Here is a 25194-nt window from a genome sequence, read left to right as displayed (position 1 = left end):
AGGAGGTTGACCGAGGGTCAGGGCAGCAGAAAAACATGGCTGAGGCAGAGAGTGGACTCAGCACAGGAGAGCAGATTGCCAACCCTTAGGGTAGGGATGCTGCCCACCATGTGTACATGGAAATGAAGGGACAATGTAAGGTGGCCAAAGCACCATGTTGTAAAGGGTCTGATTAGAATCTCAGAATCATTTAGGCTGGAAAAGACCTTTAAGATCACTGAGTCCAACCGTTTTCCGTACGCTGCCAAATCCACCACTAAACCGTGTCCCAGAGTGCCACATCTGCACATCTTCTAAACACCTCCAGGGATGGTGACTCCACCACTGCCCTGGGCAGCCTGTTCCAGTCCTTGACAACCCTCTAGGGGAAGAAATTGTTCCTAATCTCCAGTCTAAACCTCACCTGGTGCAGCTTGAGGCTGTTTCCTCTTGTTCTATCACTTTGTACTTGGGAGAGGAGACCGACCCCCACCTCACAACCTCCTATCAGGTAGCAGAATCATTGCAGCAAGACCCTAAATCCTGGCGAGGGCCTAGAAAAGTCCGAGAAATTCAAGTGTTAAACATGCATCGCAGGGCAGACAAGCATCTGGCAGATCGCACAGTTACAGGATTGATAATATAGGAACATGTATTTGCACATCTACCCCACCACCACCCAAATCATGTACATTGACTTGGGAAATACAGATCATACACTACCTCAGAAGAATGTGTCACAGCGAGGATTATTAAGCTTAAGAGATTCAGGTAGAAGTAGAGCTAGGTACCAAGGTTTCAAGATTCTGTCTTCAAACAGTAGTTTGCAAGATAAATTTGTCACCAAACATGCAAAAAAACTTCCTTTGCAGGAGTATCATCCTCGTTGCTGCGTGCAGTATCAGTGGTGTCAGCTTAAGAGGGAATGAGCACGGTGCTAATGAAGTCTGTGTTTAAGAAAAGATAAAACCTGCCCTTTCTAGGGAGAGTCTGCTCTGATCTTATGCATGGCTCCAGCCATTCGCTGCCATCAAGTAAAATCATGAAATCACAGCCTGGTTTGGGTTGGAAGGGAGCTTAAAGCTCATGCAGTTCCAACACCCTGCCATGGGCAGGAACACCTTTCACTAGAGCACGCTTTTACAAGCCCCACCCAACCTGGCCTTGAACACTGCCAGGGATGGGGCAGCCACAGCTTCTCTGGGCACCCTATGCCAGCACCTCAGCACCCTCACAGGGAAGAACTGCGTAAGATCTCATCTCAGTCTCCCCTCTAACAGTTTAAAGGCATTAAGCAACCTCCACAACATGCCTGGCTATTTTTTTTGGAAAAAAAATATCCCAAAATCTCTGGTTTTGGAGGCACAACTCCTGAAGGACACCCAGAGGACAACAAGCTGTCACACAGGCATTAGGACACAGCAATGAGAAACAGGCAATGCAATGCTGACACACCCCCCCGCTAGCTCCCATCCAATCAGCAATGCAGCAGCTACGTAAGGCGCAGGATGCAAAGCAGCCATGGGCGACGGGGCCCGGCCTGGGCGGGGCGGGATGTCCTGTCAGGAGCAGAGTGGCCTTGGGATTGGCTCATTTATAGGCTTGTATGGGAAGGCAAAGCTCCTCAGAAAGAGCCGCGGGGGAGGCTGGACTTCTCCGTAGGATCCTGTGGGGAGGCCAGGCTCCTCTATAAGAGTCTGGGATGAGGACAGGCGATCCTTTAAGTGCCAGTGGGGACCTGTATGGAGGCAAAGCGCCTCCATGGGAGCCTGGGAGGAAGCTAGGTTTCCCTGTTGAGGACCAGATGGGAGGCCAGGATCATCTACAGGAGCCAGGGAAGAAACCAAACTTTTCTATAAGAGAGTGGCCAGGCTTCCCCTATAAGGACTGGCAGGGAGGTGAGGCTCATCTATGCGAGCTTAGGAGGAGGCCCGATTCCCCTATACAGACCTGTGGAGGGGCCTGATTCTCCTATAAGGCCCCAGAGGGCGGGGGTGGGGTTCCTCCATAGGACACTGGGAAGAGCCCAGGTGGCTGTATAAGGGTCTGTTGGGAGGTCAAGCTGTTTCTAGGGGGAAAGTGAGGTAAGAAACCAAGCCCCTACTACTGAGGCTGGGGAGTGTGAGGTCTCTTCTTTCTACTTTTGCAGTATCAGGACCTGGAAATGCCATTGGAGCAGGGCAGCCTGGCCTGCAGTGCCTGAGGCATCTCCAGCCACAGTGGGGCTCCTGGCTCAGCCTGGGGGACCAGGCATCACTGACCCTTCTGATCCATGCCCTGCTGCTCTGCTGTCCACAGGGAGCCACCACTGGAGCCAAGGCCAAGCCCCACTGGAGCAGAAGTGATTTCAACCAGTCCCCACATGGATGAGACCCTGCAGAGCTCAGTCCCTCCTTGCAGAAGACATTGAATTGAAGGACCTAATGATGTTAAACAGGTAATGTCCACTCTCTTAGACCTCATATTTTTGGCTTCAGAATACTCTTTTTATCAACATCATCTGTAATTTATAATACCTGTGGGAAAGGTACATTGTGCATGGGTCAAGGCAGAGATGATCCTGACCAGGAACCCATCGCACATTATGGAGCTGGTGATCCCCTGAGCAGGCACAGGGCTGGTCTGCACTGCACAAGCCCTGTGGCTGCAGGATGAGCTTGGCCATCTCATGGTAACAGGGGTCTGCGGGCAGTTCCTCCCTGGTACTGACCCTTACACAGCCGTCTGGCCCTGCTTGTAACTGGAAATGCAGCAAGAAATTCTCATGTGAACTTCCTTCATGAATAATGCTGTTTTCTTGTGATGCTTTATGTATTAGCTCATAGGGCCAAAAAGGGAAATCTCTATCTCTGCCTAAAGGCAGGGTGCCCAGCATCTGAAGGGACATAAGATTTACATGCTATCTGAATCCCTCTTCTTATTCTGTCTTATTAAAGCAGCTGTGGCCTCTCTGTCTGTAGGGGGAAGGCAGGAGCTGTGCAGCTGGTTATCAGGGTTTGTTGGGGGACCATGCACTTCTATGGGTGCCTGGGAGGAGGACAGACCCCTCTAGAGAGGCCTGTGAGGAAACTCAGCCTGACTCTAGGGGCCCAGGACAAGGCTAAAGTCTTGATGTGTTCTGTCCCAGGGCTGTTGCAGTATTGAGTAAATAGGAAGGATATGCTCTTGTAGGCTTCATTTCAGGAGAAGGAACCTGAACATCCTAGGGTGCTTTGAAAGTGTACCAGCCCTAGCCCAGGCAAAAAGTGAGTATGAAATACTTTAGAAGAAAGATAGCCAGCACACAAGTCTTGAAACTTAACCTTAAAATATGTATTGAAGAACAAAGGCTACAGCAGGGTCCTTCAGCAGAATATTTGTACATTTGGTCTTGCAGAAATGAAAATGGACAGCTGATTCCTTGGATGTGCACTTTGCATGGTCCATTGTAATGCAGCAGGGGAGATGTTTAAGCTCAGTGTCATCTTCTCTGTACAAGGAAATTCAGTAAAAGCTCCAGGGACTGTTTGTCTTAGACATGGACGGAAGTCATGCAGATTCTGCTTGAAGAACATCATATATCAGGAAATCCTGTTGCTCCAAAGTTAGCCACCTGGCACCAGGTTTAAACAGCTGAACGAAATGCTTTTCCCCTTCTTCCACGTCCCTGTGTCATAAGGCACTGAGGAGTTTCTTAAGCAATACTGCACATGAGGATATGAGAGAGACCAGCAGCATATGAGCTTCTGAATCAAAGTCATGATCATGGGTAGGGAAAGAAAAAAAGCAAGAACTTTGAGGAGATATGGTCAGAAAATGAATTTCAGGGCTCCAGCCCAACATTAGTAGCTAGGTTTATCTCCAGTGATAAATAGTCACAACAAGTCCAAGGGACTTCTTTACCAGATGTCAATCAAGTGAGGGTCTGCAGAGACTACCAGGCACAAGCTATATCATGAACTTAAAAATCTTCAAGCGCCTCATTAGAGAGGTGGTTGAAGAGCTGAGCAACTTCTCCAGATCCTCAGCAACACTGCAGGGTGCAAGTTTGTGGCAGCCCAGCCTCTCACTGGGTAGCTGGGCTGTGGACTGCTGCACCAGGCAAAATGCTCATCAGCTGCCAGTATCAGCACTTAAGCCTGGAGCACATCTACAGCTAAGCCAGACACACAGTCTATTGTTAGTGCTCCTTTAAGTGAGCTCACTGAGATACATGGCCAAAATTAAAACTAAATTACAAGCTTAATCACCATTAATGAAGAATTTGAGAAACGGGGAAAAGCTTAACCTGAGATATGAGTGGGATACATATGCCCTAAACATAAACCAATTTTCCAAAGCATCATGCAGCACTTTCCTCAGCACATATGATTTCTTGGTTATCTCCAGCCCCTTCCAGGTGGCTGCACTTTAGAAGAATTTCAAATCAAATACTTTTTCTGACACAGATCACCCCTGCATCTGGGTCCATCGCTTAGATTCCTTTTCTTCCCCTGAGTGTGAAGATGGGATATCTGTCCAAACAGTTGGCTGATCAAAGGCACAGATTTTTAATAGGTACATTCTGAATGTACAAATAATTATCACAGTCCTCAAATACTTTGCTGAAACGGAGCAGCTCTGCGTGGTTGGGAGTAACTGGAAACACCACCACACTAGCCAGACCAACAGTGTCTTCTGCCTGGAGTACCTACAAACAGGATCAACAGTATCTAAACCACAGCTCTAGCTCAGGTAAGAGATGGGAGGGCTGACGTGCTCATAACTCCTAGCTGGTCGCCTCAGATTTTCGTACCTTAACCTGTGGCCTTTCTTTCACCATTGACTCTCCTCTGTGTAGCTATATCTCATATTAAATGCTATCTTCATCAAGTATGAGTACTTACTGTGGCCATTAGTGATGAATCAAACTGTAGCCATCAACTGTGGCATAATCAGGCTCACCTGAAACACAGAGCACAAAAAAATTAGGTCTGCTTATGTGAAGTGCTCATTACAAGACTCTACACATTACAGAAACACTGGCTACCCATGTTAAATGGATGGGAGGCAATGGTGGGTGAGGCTGAAAGAGATGTCTTGATTTGCTGAACATTTTACCAAGTTCCACTACTAAAGTGGCACTGGGAATTATATATCTCATGGTGTTGAACCAGCAGAGGGCCCAGACTGTAGAGACTGGTGGGATCCTAAGCTTGGACATCCTTCAGCTTCAGAAATGCTGACATACAGGGCTTTGATCAGAACTTCTCGAGTGAAACCTTGCCTCCAAAGTCAGAGTGCAACTTCCCAGCATCTTTCAGTGGGGACCAGACTTAGAGCAGGAGCTTAACCTAAACCATTCCCGTTAGACAGCTGAAGCTCATGATCTGATTGGGAAGAGCAAAAGCAGAGTTCTTCTGTGGAGCCAGAAACCCCATAAAGCAAGTAACTCACCTGACGCACTGGCTGGGGTAGGTAGAGGTGCCCTCCTGCACAGAAGAAAACACAGAGCTGATGATCTGCGTGGCTGTGGGACTCCCAGTGCCCTGGCTCTGGGCTCCTCAACTGCCCTCCCAGAGCTGGTTGGATGGCAAGAGGTTTGGCCAGCCTGGGCTTTATGGAGACCTGATACCAAGGCACATCATGGTAGGCTCACCACCAACAGCCAAATTGGCAGACATAGGAATTAAAGCTGATACGGTAGGGGAGAGGAAGAAGTGACCAAAAAGCTCTAAGCTGGGGACACATTCACAAGTGAGCCTCAGGGCATGCCTTTTTACATGCCTTTGCCCAGAGTGAGACATCATGAAGCCATAATTAGACATTAGTCTTCTCCAAATGTCACAGCCAAATTGACACACTCATCTTTAGCATGACTCTTTGGCCCTGACTCCTCACCTTCCCCTTGGGCAGAAGCATCCTTCACCCTGTCCTTCCTCTATTTACATACGCTTTTAACTAATCCAGTCTCCTCAGTTAAACAGAACACATGGAGAACCATACAGGGAAGACCAGGAGGCTTCATTCTGTCACCAAAAACTGAACTCTTCTGCAAGGGAGCTCAGATAGTTCCGAGAGAGAGCAAGACATGAAATTCAGTATTCCCCAGGCTGCCTTGCTTTTCAGCTGTCTGAATACTGCAGTCCTTCACCTCCATGCAAAGGACTTCTAAAATAGCTTGAGTACAAGAAAAAAATGGGCAGACCCTCACCAAAAGCCCTTGCAGAATAAAATTCCCAATCATGAGAAGAGAGAAATGACCCCCAAATGGGAAGCAAAATCCTTTGATTGGGCTGGAAGGGATTCTTAAGCAGCTTATGTTAGGCAGCACATTGGCATAACTCCTGCTGTGTGAACTGATAGCATGGGAAATATTTTCCTCTAATACTCCCCAGTTCAAGCCTTCAAGCAACTGGAAGTGTAGTTGCAACTGTCATAAATGAAACCAGGTAAGAGAAAGCAACTGCCTCTATAGACTGAAAGCAACAAACTCTGCTATTTTTTTTTTTCATTATTTTATTTTTTTTTTTCTGCTATTTTTTTTTTTTTTTTCTGGGTGAGTATTATTTCCAGTAGCAATTGCAATTTGTCCTGGGTTCAGCAGTAGCAGTAATTTTTCTCATTCTTAGTAGCTGGTGCAGTGCTGTATTTTTGACTTTCAGCCTGGGAACAATGCTGATAACACCAATGTTTTTAGTTGTTGCTAAGTAATGTTTACTCTGAACAAGGACTTTCTGAGTGTCATGCTCTGCCAGGGAGGAGGGGAAGCCGGGAGGAAGCAGAGACAGGACACCTGACCCAAACTAGCCAAAGAGGTATTCCATACCACAGCACATCGTGCCCAGTATGTAAACTGAGGGGAGTTACCCAGAAGGCCCAGATTGCTGCTCGGGTCAGGCTCGGTATCGGCAGGCAGGTAGTGAGTGGTTGTTTTCTCTTCCCTTGTTATTTCCCTTATCATTATTATTATTGATGGTAGCAGTAGTGGTTTTGTATTATACCTTACTAACTGGACTGTTCTTATCTCGGAATTCTTTCGATTCTCCTTCCCATCCCTCCGGGAGCGGGGGGAGTAAGAAGCTGGGGGAGTGAGAAAGCAACTGCATGGTTCTGAGTTACTGGCTGGGCTTAAACCACGACATAATTGTACATGTTGTGTCCCTTACCTTGATATAGGCATGGGAACTGGACTTCTCACAGGAGTTGGATTTCTCTGCGTATTGTAGTAGTTTTCATAAACAACAGGAGCTAAAAAAGTTAACAATAGTAAAGTCCAGATCTTTTAAAGCCATTAATTTTTTGTCATACCAACATTCAGCTGCTAAGTCCCCTCCTGTGAAAATGTCTGATCAATGAATTTAAAGTTACAAGAAGAGGAGATTATCTTCAGGAGCTGGTCAAGAGTGGCAGAGATCAGTGTTGCCTGTCAGAGAATGAAAGGAGGGATGTTGCAAGATCAATGTTTCTTGCATCCAAACTGATGCTTTTCAGAGAAGCAGCTCCAAGAGAAGTACAAGGAAGACAGCACTAATCTGTGAGATTGCACTGAGCTCTTACCTGGTGCCAAACTTCCAGTTTTGCGTAAATTTACAAAAAAATCAATGTCCTTTTCAATGCTGCACAGTTCTAAACTCTTGCGGATTTCCTCGTATTTCTATGAAAGGGAAATCAAAAGCATTTTTGCACATGAGGTCAAAAAACAGGAGGGTCTTTTCAAGTGTTTTTCACACATGGGAGAAAGCCCAGTACTCACTCAGGACATGGACAGAAGCTCCAGTGGTAAGGGAATCATAGAATCCCAGACTGGTTTGGTTTGGAAGAGACATTTAAAGCTCATCCAGTTCCAACCCCCTGCCACAGGCAGGGACATCTTCCACTAGAACAAGTTGCTCCAAGCCCCGTCCAACCTGGCCTTGAACACTGCCAGGGATGGGGCAGCCACAGTTTCTCTAGGCAACCTGTGCCAGGGCCTCACAACCCTCAAAAAATATGCGAATCCCAGAGGAAACCTCATCTGTAAGAGCTCTGGCCAAAACCTGCCTGCACACTCATGCTGGTGTCTGGTGGCTGATTAAAGGCCACAACTCAAATCAGACAGCACAGGAAAGCAAACTGGGTTTTCTTTTCTGAAAATAAATATGAAGATTTTCCTTTGACATACTTCATCATTCTGGACGCAGTCCTGGGAGAGCTGGTTGACATGAAGCCAGAGGGCATTGCGGAAATAGTTGATCCGCTCACACTCCTGAGTCTCAAAGAACTGAAACGACACAGACAAAACAGCCCTAACATCTTTAAGAAGCAAACATATGTCTTCTATTCTGATCTCTTTTCATCCCACTACAAAGATCACTGGTTGATCTTTGATCAACCATCAACAGCAAGGAGCAAGTGATGTTGCTCTTCTACAGGAAACACGGTAGCCATGGTCATAGAACCAACTAGGATGGAAAAGACCTTGTCCAGAGAAGAAGTCATCCCTTTACACAACCAGATATTTCAAAGATGAGCATTAAGCTCAAGGAAGGTCTGCAGGACCGATGTGGAAGGGGTCACTCAGCACACCACTACCTCTGTGGAGACGAAGCCAGCTTCCTAAAGGCACTGCATGTTCCCTAGGTACCCCATGGTCCTGCAGTCCCAGCTGACTTCTCTCCCACAACTGTGGAGCAATACAAAAGCATTGGGGATATCTGAAAGCAAAATATCTTGACTGGTTTGCCTTTTCTCCCTTTCCTTACCATCCCTTTTCCAAGCAGCTTGAAACCAAAGTCTGTTGAAATGTGCTGTCTGGTATCGCTCCATTGCATAAACCTTTACACATTTCCCTTAAAGACAGCCTTTCATCCCACGTGTATATATGCAATTGTTATAATTTATAACCTTTGCAACACACTGAGGGGAAAACCTCCATGAGATCCATCTGTGGAAGTAAAACTGCTTTCTACACCCCGCTATCATAAAGGCTTCTAGAGACTCCTGACATGGAAAGCACACCAGCACTGAGGCACTGACATACCACACAACACAGACAGCAAATTCCATTTCAAAACAAAAATTTAAAATAGAGGTCTAAGGAGAAGTAGCTTGGGAAGGTATCAGAACAGCTGGGAGTGGGAAGGCTGCAAGCTTGCAGAAGACATGGCATAAATCCTAAACCGCTGCAGTCCCTGTCTATAGAATCATAGAATAGTTAGGCCAGTCCAAACTGGGCTAGAACACTGTCAGGGATGGAGCATTCACAACTTCCTTGGGAAACCCATTCCAGTGCCTCACCACCTTCACAGTAAAGAACTTCTTTCTTATATCTAACTTAAACTTCCTCTGTTTAAGTTTGAACCCATTACTCCTTGTCCTGTCACTACAGTCCCTAATGAAGAGTCCCTCTCCAGCATCCTTGTAAAACCCCTTCAGATACTGGAATCTGCTAGGAGGTCTGCATGCAGCCTTCTCTTTTCCAGGCTGAACAGCCCCAACTTTCTCAGGCTGTCTTCATATGGGAGGTGCTCCAGCCCCCTTGTCATTCATGTGATCCTTCTTTGGACTTGTTCCAACAGTTCTATGTCCTTTTTATGTTGAGGACACCAGAACTGTATAGAATATTCCAAGTGAGGTCTCATGAGAATAGAGTAGAGGGGCAGGATCACCTCCTTCAACCCTCAGTTACATATCACAGACGGCTGCAAGACACAGGTCAGCAGCAGAGCAGCATCATAGTCCTCTCGCCACTAGCTCTGGAATTCTCCAGCACTTGCGGGAAGTCCTGGCTATACCATTTTGCTATGAGGCAGTCTGCTTTAGGCTGATACATCTGCTCAGAGGGGTTCCCATGCTACCATGTGAGATACATGGTGAAGGGCTGCTGGCACACTGGGTTCACATGGAGACTGCTTCAGCCAGCTTGCATCCCAGTGTGCCAGCACCTTCCGCTGCAAACTCATTTAAAGTCTTTCAGAGTTTCAGAGTCTGCTAGGTGGTGGTGTGGCTGTAAGGACATACTGGCCATAAGTCACTGAGTACATAAGTCACTGAGTACCAAGAGGTGACCAAGGCTGTTCAGTATAAGACCACACCAGATGCGCAAGCAGGTTAATGGGTAAAATGTCCCTAATTTGACTCTGTTAATTTTAAAAGATGGTAGAATTAAAATTAAAACAAAAAAGAGTGGAAATTTTGAAGTGGTGGGACCTTAAATCCAGAAGCCAAGCATGAGACATACACAGGGTTAGCTGCAACACATCCTGCTGGTTCACTGCCAGGGCAACACACAGAAGGCAAATCTATACCATCCCGGACCCCTGCAGTGAGGAGTGGACATCCAGATGACCACACTGCCATGTGAAGGTGTCTGGGGGCCTTTACCTCACAAGCTTTGACGTGCTCTTTCTGCCATTCTTCCCGGATCTTCTCCAGTGTGGTAACGCTCTGCTGGTAACTCCTGTCTGCAAGAGAAATCGCACTCTCATCTGATTAACATTGATTAAAAAGACCCTTGCTAGAAGACCATACATGAAGCCTGAATTGGCAGGGACGTCAGGAAGAAAGCAGCAGTAACGTGTGAGCTTAGCTATGGTTGTGCACTGCAAGGAGATGCAGAGCTGCGCAGCAAGGTGGAGGGTCATGCCACAGGGAAACAGTGGGAACGGGCTTGGTAGGGCTGTGAAGGCTTCTCCACCTCTGGTATGTTGAGCATGAGTTTCTGAGGAGCCAGCCCTGACCCAAGAGCTGGAGCTCACTCAAGAGCCATGCCATGGCTTCACACACCCCTGCGCCAGAAACCACTCCCCTCACTCTCCAAACCCTGCATTTCCACACTCACCAGAGTCTTCCAGAGATGATTTTGTCTGAGCCAGCTTGAGGAACAGCTGCCAAAAATGGGAGAGAGAAGAAAGCTATTGGAGAGCCCAGCTGGAGAACATCACCAGCTCATTCATCTCACCCCCAAAGCCAGAGCTGAGAGAAGAGTTATGGAGCAGGACAGCTCCAAGAACATACACCCTTCCTCCTCCTGTCCCATGGCCACCCACCACTCCATACCTTCTCCTGCTGCTTCTGTGTAACCATGTTCGCGTTGCGGTGCACAGCTTGTTCTGCCTCATCCTTATCCCTGCAGCGCTGCTCATAGAGCCGCTTGGCCTAGGAAAGCCAGCATAAAGGGCAGGAGCATGTTAGCAAGCAGTGAATCCCTATTACAGCTCATGCAGGTAGCTCTGGAGGAAAACAGCCTCCAAGTGAAGAGGTGGCCACAGGCTGCCCGCAGAGCAAGGGACAGCACACAAGGGCCCTAGTGCCCTGCTGCTTGAGGAAAACTGACCTCACAAGACCAGCTGCTCTTCATCTCGCATGAAAAGCTCATAGCAATCTTGTCCTTGACATCTAATCACTCTTATCCAACTGCAAGGCTGCTACCAGCCTTGTCCCTGGTGTACTCTTCAGTTTTTCACAGCACGCTATGCAGACTTAAATGTGACGGTCTTCCTCTGCTGCAACTCTTAATGTCGTGTCTGCATGAGCTGCAGCAGAGGAAGACCCTCATATTTAAGACTGCCCCAGCAATGTGCAGGTGTGTTAGCAGTGTTAAACCATATAGCAAGAAAGAGCAGCATGTTTGCTTTACCTCCATGGTCTTCTTGTACTGCAGATTCCTGGTTTTGTGAATCGCCTCCATTATCAGCTCTATCTGTGAAAACAACAGAGCCAGAGTCAATATATCACTGACCATCAAAGCTCCAGGACAGACTATATGGCTTAGGAAAGGAAGAGGCACAGGCCAAACTGAGATGGCTTTAAGGACCTATGTCCACCTACAGCATCTTCACAAAACCTACCTTTTATGCTTCTATCTAAGCATCCACTTGTGTATGCCAAAGAACTCTACGAATGAAATCCACCGATATATAGTACCATATCATCTCCATAGAATCTGGAAAAATTGGGAAGCCCACTCCCTTCTGTTAGGTCCAAACTTCTGGCAGTTTTCCCTCAATTTCTAGAGAAAGGAATCTCAAGCCAGAAGAGGTTAAAAGGCTTGCCAATTTTAGCAAACCCTATGGAGATCAGGCAACACTATATATATGAGATATATATATGTTTATATATATATGCTTTAAGACCATTCGTGGTTGAGGCTGGTGTCTCTGGAACTGAGCCCCTGCAATAGCTGGCCCCAAAAGGCGCTCTAATGAGAAGATGTGGCAGTCAGAAATAGGAAGTCAGAGGTTGCTGGTTCAGCAGCGGGGTGGCAACATAGAGGAAGAAGCTCAGGACTTCTCAGCAGCAGCAAGCATTGGGGCACACAGGGGGCTGGGGCATGTTGGGAGACATGAGCCAGGATCCATCACCAGGGATAGTGATGGATCAACACCCTGACCTTCTTCCGATGCAGTTTTTGCTTTTCCCTGAATTCCTCCATTTTCTTTGCTTCTTCCCGAAGGGTTTGTGCCAGCTGGATGTGACCTTGTCCCACATTGTCTATCTCTGCAAAGAAAAGAAATTTGAGTATATACATATCCAAAATATACCTCTTTTCCACAAATCAACTGTTGTAGCTGACATCATACTGACCCCGTATCACACATCGCTGTGCAGAAATATATAAAAGGAGCAGGACATTTGAAGCGGCATCTGAGCAACATTGCCTTGGGTCATTCCTGGGTCAGTCCTGCTGGGGCCTGCTTTTCAGTGTAAGAAAACTGGTATCAAGCAAGCACAGCCACATCTGCCCCTCACCTCAGTGAATTCAGGTAGGCTTCAACATACAGCACCCTGAAACAGGTTTCTGAGGGCAGCATTGCCCCAGGTTTTCAGACAGTCAACTTGTGGCACAGAAACACTCTAAAAAAATCTCAGGCTCATCCTGCTGAAAATGAATTAGTCATACTGTAGAAGGGCACCAAGCAAGCTCATCAAATGACATAAGTGAAGTGTAGCTCATGATTCAAGCCCCAGAGCTTTTTCAAACCCACAGCTATGAATAGCCAGCTGCTTCAACAGCAGAGCCATGCTGGGGAGGTTCACTGATGGTTAGGGCAGCAGGCAAATGTGGCTGGGGCAGAGTGGACTCAGCACAGGAGAGCAGAGTGCCAGCCCTCGGCGCAGGGATGCTGCCCGCCTTGCGTACATGGAAATGGAGGGACAATGTAAGGTGGCCAAAGCATCATCGTGTAGATGGTCCAGTTAGAATTGTAGAATCATTTAGGGTGGAAAAGACCTGCCTTTAAGATCACTGAATCCAGCCATTATTGTAGCGCTGCCAAGTTCACCACTAAACCATGTCACTGAGCACCACATCTTCTAAATACCTCTAAATACGCATCTTCTAAACATCTCCAGGGACAGTGAGTCCACCACTGCCCTGGACAGCCTCTTCCAGTGGTGGAAAATCCTTTCAGGGAAAACATTTTTCCTAATAACCATCTAAACCTCCCCTGGTGCAGCTTGAGGCCATTTCCTCTTGTCCTTTCACTCGTTACTTGGGAAGATGAAAAGGCAAGACAATCCAGGAAACTCCAGATGAGCTTCCGTTGCACAGCTTCTGATGTACAACATAAGGGTGACTTCTGAGCGCAGCCTGCCCCAAAAGGACACAAAGATCCCCAGCAAGATGCTCTATGGGTCCCTCTCCCACACATGCTCTGGAGCCAAAGGGATGATCTGGGCCAGAAGGCCAGCCTACGCCTAACTCCAGCATCAGACAGATTTGAAAGTTTCTCTGCTAATTTTTTATTAAACTAGCAGGCTTTGGCACTGCCAAGTGTCCTGGCAAACATGAAGAATTACTTACATTGCTTGAAAACATCCAGGGATCTCTTCAGCGTGCTGAAAAACAAATAAAAGAGAATGGGAAAGCACAGTCAGGTTCAAGCATCAGCAGAGCACCTCTCTCAAACTAAATAGCCTGTCCCCAATTTAACATGGGCCAAGACAGCTTGAAGCAGGTTTATTTAGCCTCTTTATACGTCTGGCTTTTTCCCTCTCACCAAATACAACACATCTTACTTGGTTTGAGATCTGCCTTAGATCTTTCTGAACATTGGATGCTATTGACAGTTCTGAGTTTCATAACAAATATTTCAGGCAATGTCCTAAAAGTATCATTTGGGACATACGAACACCTTCTGCATGGTGTACTGGCCAGTGGTTGGAACTGTAGGAACTTTTCTCCTTATTAAGATTGTGCAATAAAGATTTTAGAAACATTTTATGTGACACCTCAATATAGAACTGTAAATAAATGATCAGAGAATATCAGACAAGGCATGTATACAGTACAGAAACAAAGCAGGAAGTAGAAGGTGCCAGGAGTTGGTGGGGAAATGGAGATACAGTCATGAAGCCGACTGCAGTGGCCACAGGATCTCTGCGGCGTGGTAACACTGGGCTTTGCAGATTTACATGGTTTGAGTCAAGGAAGTACCTGTACTTCCCTCTGACCACAAAACAGTCAGGAGCAAACCCAAGGTCTCACGATCCTTTTCCCTTTGCTGAACTACCACTCCACATCTTGCCTGAGTATCCACACTGCTTTGATTAGCCTACGGCTGGTGGAAACTTGGTGGAGCCCAACTCAATCATCAGCACAGTGCAACCCAACTGTGCACCATTCATTCACAGACCAATTTCAGATCATCCTCTGATAGCAATTCCAATCACATTTCAACACTCTTCTGTCTCTCACAGCCTCCTTCCTTCATTTTTCCAAATAAGGACACCCATAAAAGCAAAACATATATGGGACTGTGAACTTACTTCAGTTCTGTCTGTCCGCAGGGCTTCTTCTTTGACAAGTTAATGAGCTCTTTGCCATATTTTTCTTCTATTATTGCCCTGTTGAGGAAAGATTGAAATGAGAGGAAGTTCTTATTTCAGAAAGTGATACTTGTTTGCAGGCCGAGCCAAGACTCACTCTTAACACCCTCTCCGTCTGCTGCAAACCAACTGTGGACAGTTGGCTGAAGGAAGACTGTTGTTTCCTGCTACAACAGCCTTCTAGTGAAAACATTTTGCTTTGCTGTGTCTGTGGTCCCGATGCATTGCCCATCTCCCTATGGCCAATAGATGCAAGCACCACCTCCACAGGAGGTGGAGGATGAGGCAGCCAGTGCAGCTAGTGGCTAGATGGAGCCACTGCCTCCGCAATTTTTAGCTCAGTTTCCCATGTGAGCTAGGCTTGTGTGAACACAAGTTTTCCGTGTCTCGGCCATCAGTGTATGTCGCTCCATCCTCACAAAGTGCTTTTGAATCTGATTTGGTTGATTCAAACCAAATGTAGTTTAAATCATAAGAGATTAGGCACCTCAAATACCACTCAGACACCATACATGCACTCCAAAGCTCAGCTGGGCCATTTCAGCTCTTTTTAGAACAAGACAATAGGTACTCTCTTCTGCCTGTTAGGAATAACACCCGAAAAAGTGGCCACACCTTGTGCAGTAACATAAATAACACCTTCAAGAGATTGTATTGTCCTCCTCTCTTGGAAGAAAGAGCTGGTGGGAAAGAAAACCTATGTGTTGAAGTCTAAGAACAACCAGCTTTCTGCAGTTGTGCTGCAATCTGTACAGACAACCAGGTCTTAGTCAAATGCAGATAACTCCATCTAGTCAAGCTACCCTAGCTGTCTGCAGTCAATGGAGAGAAACAAGCATGGCTAAAGACTTGCATTACAAGGTCTACTGGATAAAGTAGTTTCCTAAAATGCCTGTATCTCTAGCGCAGATGCAGATGCCTATGTTACTGATTTCTAGAGTTCAGCAGTGGGCTTCATCTAACTTAACTCTTAAAAAAACAAAAGCTTGTAGGAAAATGGAAAAAATAAATATTCTAAATTGATTTTTTTCCTCTATTTAACAATATTCCCATGAACTTCCTTTTGAGGCAAAGCATCAAATCTAACAACCGTGTTCTCCATGAGTGGGACCATGTAACAGCTGGGCTGTACATGAAGAGCTGGTACATGTTCAGAGAGGGATGCCAGTAGCAAGTCCAAGGCCTGCCTCTAACTTCCTCCTAGCTAGACACCTCAGTGGGAACCTCCTTCAACAGCAAAGAGGAACACAGCACAGTTTTTGCACTCTCTCCATTGCCATGGTTGAGTGGGACACAATTCCTGGAGTTCAGTGGATGGTTCCCCAGACAGCCTGAAAGCCAAAATTTTCCTGGAATGTGGGATTACAGCCTAGATAATGTATGTGCATTAGACACTTTTAACAGCAGGTTCTCCTCTTCATCCCCCTTACCTTTGTTCCAGGCTTGGTTTCTACGAAGTCTTGTATTTAGAGGTTTGTTTTCTCCAGTTCTCAGTATAAAAATTATATTAATTCAGGATTGTTCTACAACACTATTCATTAGCCGTTGCTAACCAGAGGAACCATAAACTCAAAATACATGGCCAGACCATCTCTGTTATGCCTTCCACAGAACCTCTACTTAGGTCATATCCTCTGATTAATAAATGCACTAACTAGTCTACTACTTCTTTTTAACATAAACTGTATGGGCTGTCTATGATGTACAAATCCAGAACAAAGCCATGCCTCTCCTATGTCAAGGATCTTCTGCAAGCTGAACAGCAAGGTGGACTTCATTGGAGAGCGTGTGGCCTTGGGCAGGCCACCAGCAGCTGCAAACACATCCAGCATGTAAGACTGAATTATTAAACTGCTCCTGATTCCTCTTTTCTTTTTAATAGACGGTTCAAAATGTGATCATCTAGTCCATGTCTGGATGGACTTCATACAAGAGTACCAAGCCATGCAGTGAAAGGACAGCATAAGAACCTAAGTTCCTCATCAGTCAAAAACCAGAGGTGTTTTATGTTAAAACTTGTTAAAACATAAAAAATAGTGGACATGACAAAGCGACAGAAACCCGATTGGGAATACATGAGTAGAAGCAGTGCCACCACCCACTTCCCAGGTTCAACCCAGCCTGTTGTCGAAGACAGTTCCATACCTTTCCTTCAGAAAGTCTTCGAACTCTTTGCAGTTCTTCCTGCCATCATTTAGATGCTGAATTATGCTGTCATAGCCAACTGTGCTTGTCAGATCTGTACTCTGAAAACACAAGAACAGCAGTCACACCCTGGTCAGTGCAGCCCATGGGCGCTGCCACCTCAAGCAGCATTTGCACAAGCAATGGCTCAGCTGGGAGCAAGTGTGCAAGTGCCTCTTTATGAAATAAGATCTGTTTCTTTGAGGGGTGGGAAAGGCTCCAGAATGAGAACAATGGTAGCAATATTAGACAAGGCACTTCTATGACTTCAAGAAAACAGAAGAGCTCGGTTCTCTACCACCACATCTCATTGCTTCCTCCTGGCCTAAGCACAGCTGGTCTCATGAGACATGGCATCTCCTCCTAGGACTTTAGCTGTCAGCTTTAACTTAATAAAATCAAACAATAAAAGCCCCACAAGTCTTTAGATGTAGAGATATATATATATATGTATGTATGTATATATAGCTATATCTTAATATATACATATATATACACACATACATATGTATGTGTATATATATAATATAATAATATACATACACAAATATATGTATGTATATATATAGCTGGGCTGGAGATTAATTTATCAGACTTTTCAGTTCAGGATTGCTGAGCTATGGGCTTCTTGCACTCTCTCTGCCCTCACAGTAATGCAGGGATGCACCCAATGGCTGGTCCTGCAACAGCTTTCTCTTTGGCCTTCCAAAAAGCAATACTGACCCACACATCAGTTCAAAACACCACTGCAAAGATCATTTCCCTAAGTAACAAGTTCTCCCCCACCACTGCTGTAAGCCCTCCAATACATCACAAATGGCTTCTTCACTCCCCCCAGAACATCACAGCCATGGAGAGGTCCTGCCTCCACCACCCACGGACTTGATTGGTGAAATGTAGATATCTCCATCTCCAAGATGGAAGAAGTTCCATCTTCCAACCGTCTCAGCCCCACAGTGCCACTCACACTTCATATAGACTTCTGACGGATCAATGCTTTCCTTCTAATTTGAAGGAAAGCATTGTTAAACTTCTTAAAACCATATATTGTACTAATGCTTATTTATATACATATATATATATACATGCAGCAATGATGTAGGTGAGCTAGGACGAAGGTTGCCTAATTCTATCCCATTCTTTCCTCATACCCATGCCTGGAAGCACCTTAATACAAAAAATGGGGTTGTGCCCTATGTCCTAAATGCCTTTTAGGATTTACCTGGAAACTTTAGGGCAAGAGCAGGCTTCCTAAGTGCTATAATAATACAAAGAGATGCTCTGGAAGAAGCCTGAAGCAGATGAGGAGCTGAGCAGATGCTACCTGTAGTGTTCTGCAAAGAGCAGCAGTCAATGTTGCATAGAACAGCACACATCGTAACAAAAAATACAGGGAAAGAAGCTGCAGAAAGGAAGCAATGGTAGAAGCAGATACGAAACTCAGGGAAAGGAAGCAAAAGCCACAAACAGTTATTAAGAAACCTAAAGAGGAATAATGCAGGAGAGAGAGACTCAGGAAATGCTTTGAAGCTAGGGTGAGAGTATGCAGAGAACTGGTGTGAAAGTGTGGACAGCAGAAGGGGGGATTTATCAGGAGTTTATACCTGGTGCAAGATAAGAGCAGGAACAGGGCTGGTATTTGTAATAAATGAAGGATTTAATCATGTGGACTTCCCTAAGGAGTCAAGGATTTGAATGCCAGTGGCCAGAAAGCAAGAAGTGAAATGTAGATGTGGTGGAGTGGGACCTGCAGGAAATCCCCGCGTATCCCAGATCAGCTTTTCTCCATCTGTGGCATGCATGGGAAGAGAGAACTGTGGAGCAGGACCTAAGCAGAAACCAGAACAGCTTCTGTTTCTTTGCAAACATCCTTCCAAAATGGGCTTATTGCTGATAAACACACAACCAGTCCTCAAGCTTGCATCATGTCTTTGCTAATGGGGCCTGAGAAAAAGGAAACACATCTACACTGAAATCAGTCTTCATTCCAGTTGCAAAGTACAGGAACATCCTAACTTGTCTTCCTATCCCTGGTTTCACAGGAAATAAAATGGATGTGGAGAACCACTGACTAGAACAGTCAGATCCACATCACTGAGTGTCAGGGCACCCAAAGGCTCAAAGGCAGGTGGCTGGAGCTGGATGAGCTTTAAGGAACCTTCCAACCCAAACCAGTCTGTGATTCTATGATTCTATTTCCTAAGCACCCAAGGCTGGACCAGCCCTCATAGTGCAGTGTGTTAGATGAAACATGGGAGGTAACAGAGCCGGTGAAAGTTTCCAAAAAAGCTACCTCCAGGAAGTAAAGTTGCTCCTGGCCTAGAAGGAGCAGGGCAGGTTTATATGCCCTGAAACCAGCCTTCACAGCAAGCACCCTTGTGGGCAGATGTTGGCATGGAAAGAATGAAAGCATGACTGCCCATAGGACATCCTAAAGGCAGGACATGAAGGGAGCAATGAAAGAGGAAGGGCAACGTGGCAAGCACAGAGCCATGGGGACAGAGGACAAGATTTAAAGACATAATAAACTGAGCCAAAGACAGATATGGAGGATGGGGAGTTGCACCAAGCCTCCCCAACCAGAGGGATCCAGGAGGACGAGCATCTCTCCTCCCACCCTGCGCCCCTGCACACGGCTGTCCTGGTGCTTCTCACTGGGCAGAGCTCAGTGCCCACGTGCTCTCTAGAGGAAACTACATGGAAACAGCAAACAGATGATTTCAAGGTGACAAAGCAGCAGCTGATGCTTCCTGAGCCTGCAGGGCTCAGCAGGAGGAGCCCCCCTTCCCAATCCACTGCCTAGGATTGAAACATCCTCCCAATGGACTTGACGAGGAGAAGGAATTTGTGTGCCTGTTGTAATGTTCTGGATTTTGGTGTACTTACAGGCAAAAGAGCTAAAATGCTTTAGTGGGGACCTGAAGTCATGTTTTGACCTTGTATGATTCACAGCTAAAGGGCTAGCTGCTGAGCTTGGCATTCATCTTCAACACGGAAAACCTCCTCGAGACACATACCCAATGAAGCTAGTGACATGGGAGAATCAAAGAATCAGAGAATAGTTCAGATCGGAAAAGACCTTTAAGATCATTGAGTCTAACCCTTAACCCAGCACTACCAAATCCACCACTAAACCATGTCACTAAATGCCACATCTACACTTCTTTTAAACACCTCCAGAGATGGCGACTCCACCACAGTATCACAGTATCACAGTATGTTAGAGATTGGAAGGGACCTCAAAAGATCATCTAGTCCAATCCCCCTGCCAGAGCAGGAACACCTAGATAAGGTTACATAGGAATGTGTCCAGGCGGGTTTTGAATGTCTCCAGAGAAGGAGACTCCACAACCTCCCTGGGCAGCCCGTTCCAGTGTTCTGTCACCCTCACTGAGAAGAAGTTTCTTCTCAAGTTTAAGTGGAACCTCTTGTGTTCCAGTTTATACCCATTACCCCTTGTCCTATCATTGTTTGCCATTGAGAAGAGCCTGGCTCCATCCTCATGACACTCCCCCTTTATATATTTATATACACTAATAAGGTCCCCCCGCAGTCTCCTCTTCTCCAAACTATAGAGACCCAGCTCCCTCAGCCTTTCCTCATAAGGGAGATGCTCCACTCCCTTAATCATCTTAGTTGCCCTGCGCTGGACTCTCTCCAGCAGGTCCCTGTCCTTCTTGAACTGAGGGGCCCAGAACTGGACACAATATTCCAGATGCGGTCTCACCAGGGCAGAGTAGAGGGGAAGGAGGACCTCTCTCGACCTACTGACCACCCCCCTTCTAATACACCCCAGGATGCCATTGGCCTTCTTGGCCACAAGGGCACAGTGTTGGCTCATGGTCATCCTGCCATCCACTAGGACCCCCAGGTCCCTCTCCCCTACACTACTCTCTAACACCACTGTCCTGGACAGACTGTTCCAGGACTTGTCAACCCTTTCAGGGAAGGATTTCTCCTAATACCTGGTCTAAACCTCCCCTGGTGCAGCTTGCAGCCATTTCCTCTTGTCATATTGCTTGTTCCTTGGAAGAAGAGACCGACCCCCACCTCACTACAACCTCCTTTCAGGCAGTTGTAGAGAGCAATAAGGTCCCTCCTGAGCTTTCTCTTCTCCAGGCTGAACACCCTAGGTCCCTCAGTCACCCCTCATCACACTTGTGCTCCAGGCCCTTCACCAGCTCCATTTTCCTTCTCTGGACCCGCTCCAGCACCGTCTCTCTTATACAATGTCTCTCTTGTAGTGAGGGGCCCAGAAATGAAGTGAGGGGTCCAGAGCTTTTCTTCTCAGCCTCGCTTGCTTAGATAAACGCAGCAGAAGCTGAGCGACTAATTTAGTAGCCAGAAGTGCTGTCCAGCAATAAATGGCTGTGCTATTCTTGCTCACAGTCAGCACAGCCTCAGAATCACTCAGGGTCCTGCAGATACGGCTGGGATGAAATGAAACCTTGTGCTGGTGCCTGCAGGGTGCAGAGTGCAAGAGGTTGCAGTTCTTCCCTGTTCCATGACTAGGTGGGTACAACAGGACAGACAAAACTCACCGCAGGCAGCAATAGGACTGTAAAGTCACCCAGCTCAGAACAGCGAAAAGCAGCTTTTTGATTAATAATTTTTCATTTGAAATTTCCTTGCCATAGGGGAACACACCCATCCTACTCATCCCAGAGACACAGAGAGCAATGGACCATTCCACTTTGATGCAACTGCTTCTTCTCACAGACCCCACTTTGTTCCTTTCAAACAACGACCTGAGGGTTTCATAACACTGCTGATAAACTCTGCCAGGCCAGGCTCCATTTAAAGAAGCACAGGCAGGAGCAAGGGGAAGTGAAATGGTGCAGCCAGCATCATACTGGGGCTCAGCAGCAGGGTGATGAACCCAGGAGCCTGGGGCTAGCAGAGGGGACACAAGAAAAGGGAGTTTATCCCCAGCCAGCTAAACAGGGCTGAAAGAATCTCATGCACTGTCACAGCACTGACAAAATACCATCCATAGCCCATGGTAGAGAGGCCACAGGGAGGAACTGCTGGCTCCTTTGCACACATCAATGCTCCCTTGCTCTGCAGCAAGGGGCAAAGCATTTCTTTCCCCCATGTTTCCTTTGTGCCACTGCAAAAAGAGATGCTATAGTTATTTCCTATGCATTTCGGAGCATATAAGTATTTTCAGGTACTTTGACATATGCTTTATTATAAAACTAAATATGTCAGTGCAGTTTTTACTGCAGATGACTTGCCTGAGCTATGGATTGTTGTAGCATTGCTAAATACACTGCAGAGAGCAGAGCAGTGGTTTTGTCTCATTGAATGCAAAATGACCAAAAATCCACTCTCCAAGTGGCAAGTTGTGAGCCAATACACCAGACTTTAAGCAGGTTTTTTTAGCGTTATCATAATGTCTATTTTTCTTATTACAGGACCAAAGTCCTCTGATGAAACCCAAATTTCTGCTGCTGGGTTACCCGAAATACTCTGCAAGAGCAGGCTTGTGGAAAACCAGGCACTTTCCAAGAAAATGATTAAACTGAAAGAAGAACAGCAGGTTGCAAAAACAAATGCAAACAAAAGCCCACACTTGCTCAACTCATGGCAATCACTACATGCAGGGCAAGAGGAAACAAACACGGTCTTTGGTGTGTCCACAGCTCTTTCGCAGGCAGCACAGGCTGCATCATGCAAGCGGGGGCATTCAGGGCAATGCATGTGTAGCTGCAGGCATCTCTGGACTTTGGCTCCTGGGTAAGCAGGAGCTGCAGGAGGATGCAAAAGAAAAAAACCTTTTATTTAAGGGAATTTATCGTCTTGTGCAGAGACCTGAGGGCATGAGCAAACTGGTATGCAGGGAGCCAAGTCGCCATGTGCTTTCCCAATGCAGCACATCATGAGCATCACACCATGGACTTTGGTGGGGACTAGGTTGCTGTGCAGGAAAAGACAGACACATGCACACCACTGAAAAGAACAGAACTAATGAAGTTTAAAGCTAAATCAGTCCTAAATAGGCTTGAAGCACAGCCCTGCCACCCTGATAGAGCAAGGGAGGCTGCAGCTCATTGCCAAGAGAAATTCAGCTGTTGCCATTCACAACCAGGTTTGTTTCAAAGCTGGGAGATACGACACCAAACCCTGCTCAGCTTTTGCAGGGTTTGGTTATTTTTCAGACTTTGTCCCATCAGTTGGAGCATCCCAGCCCTGGAGCCCTCCCCAGAATCTCCGCTTTCCCATTGGACTGTCCTGACCACTGCACAATCACTTGCTTCAGCAAAGAATTCTCCTTGAATTTTTGCTTAAGCAAAGTAACTTAAGAGCAAAAACTGCAGGAGGAAGTTTGTGCTCTCACAGCACTAAACAGCAAACAGAAGGTGGATGAGCAGCCTTCTGCACCTCAGCTAAATTTGGGGTTTTCTGTCCGTCTCTTTTTCCCCCCAGTCCCTCCGCAGCCCTTGTAGCTGATGCACAGTCACTGGCCCATGGTGTGAAGACTGCATGGGGTGGTAACTGCCGTTTCCATGGGCAGATCAACCACAGCAGGGCCTCCCTCTCTCCACTGAGTCACATCCATCATGTTCCACTCCAGCTTCTGCCCCAAGCACATTTCCATTGTTGGGGGGAGGGGGGCTTGTTGAAGCACACAAGCTTCGGAAAGGAAAACGCTAAAAGCCAAGCAAAATCCATGTCAGCACCAATAGCTTTGGGCTCAGCAAGCACTGGGCATTATTCAGGATGTAGCCACGTTTGCAATACAGGGGGTCAGGCAGAAGCAAGCGTCCAATGCAATGTTCCAGCTCCTCCTCATCCTGGGGGCTTGGGACTCCTCTTGCCCTGGTATTTTCTCCTTGCTCCAAGATTCTCCTTTAGAAAGCACCCTGCTGCAGCTAGAGAGGAACAAGCTGGGCAGCGCCAGCCAAAGCCAGCCCTGCAGCGAGGACCTCTACTTCAATCCAGTGCTCCAACAAAGCATGACAATCCACATCTTCATAGCATCATGGTTATTCTCCCCAGCCTGGGGGGTGCTGCCACCACCCTCAAATCCCTCCTCTCCCTCACATTTGCGAAGCAAAGTGAGCACTGTGGGAATAGCTGAGAAACGTCTGCCAGATACAAAGCTGGCTTCATTCTCCAAGTCAATACTCATTTGGGCTTTGCGTATCTGATGATGATGTGCTAGATAACGCGCTAATGATGCTCCACAAGCTGGGTGCTCTGCATTTACCCCTCATCAGCACCCCCAAACCTGGCACCCACTCCTCCCAGGACCCACACACCTTCTCCCTGCCCTGGAAAGACTGGGAGCTTCTTCCCAGAAATCTGGGAAACCCTGTGGGCCATTCACAGGTGGGGATTTTCAACCTTGCAAAGATAAGATTTTGTCATTTGTTTCCTGGAAGGCTCACACATGAAGAGGAACTGAGCAGCCACAGTGCCAGGGCTGTGCAGCAGCTAAGTGGGGATTCTGCACTTCTCCATTTCCAAAGGCAATGCTCAGAATCAAAAGAATAAATTGTGGTTTTCCCTGAACTGTGGCTTTTCCTCTGCAATTTGGCAGCAGCACACTGAGGAACTCGTTCCTATCCAGGATTAGTTTGCATCAAAGGAGACTTTTTGGCCGTAGTGTCTCTAAGAAGTTCATCAAATTAATATTATCAAACCTCAAATCCAGCAGCAACTTCCCCCAGCTCGGCAGCTCCATCGAGTGTATTTTAGCTGGACAGGCCGGGCTGCAAAGCCAGGGATCTTGGGACATGCGTGGATAGGGAATGCCTGCCTGGGAATGCCCCGAGCCTTCAGCAACAACACCACGGGAGCATGAAGGTGGCTTTGAAGCAGCTCTGACCAAAGCAAAGTGGCAACCCCCGGCCCTCCTGTGAGCACCCCGGCTCCGGCTGGGTCCTACCACACTGCCCCCCTACCTGCTGAGACCCCACTCACCCAGAAGTGGTCCCTGAACCGTGCCTCCCGCATCCTTCTGCCTCTCTGACTGCGACACTGCTCCACCACCGCTCTGTAGCTCCCGGTGCCGCCCCGTCCCGCCCAGCCCAGCCAGTCCCACCCCGCGGCGCCCTGTCAGAGAACCAGAGTGTTTTGTGGTGGAAGGGACCATAAAGCTCACCCAGTTCCAAACCCCTGCCACAGGCATGGACACCTTCCACTAGAGCAGGTTGCTCCAAGCCCCTGTGTCCAACCTGGCCTTGAACACTGCCAGGGATGGGGCAGCCACAGCTTCTCTGGGCACTCTGTGCCAGCACCTCAGCACCCTCACAG

At 47.1% G+C, this 25194-nt stretch overlaps 1 protein-coding gene across 1 annotated transcript; it reads right to left on the bottom strand.

Moving 5' to 3' along the window:
* Positions 1–3424: 3424 nt before the first annotated feature.
* On the bottom strand, positions 3425–24895 carry PSTPIP2 (proline-serine-threonine phosphatase interacting protein 2). Its single transcript, XM_080637618.1, is given in 14 exon segments — positions 3425–3704; positions 4845–4902; positions 5395–5429; positions 7107–7188; positions 7498–7594; positions 8102–8200; positions 10303–10382; positions 10760–10805; positions 11558–11620; positions 12311–12415; positions 13725–13758; positions 14689–14766; positions 16894–16994; positions 24862–24895. Coding segments are annotated over 13 exon segments (903 nt in total). The 5' UTR covers position 24895; the 3' UTR covers positions 3425–3704; positions 4845–4852.
* Positions 24896–25194: the final 299 nt, after the last annotated feature.

Source organism: Psittacula echo (genome assembly GCF_963264785.1).
Source record: "Psittacula echo genome assembly, chromosome: Z".
NCBI lineage: Eukaryota > Metazoa > Chordata > Aves > Psittaciformes > Psittacidae > Psittacula > Psittacula echo.
This window is presented reverse-complemented; position numbering and strand designations above follow the sequence as displayed.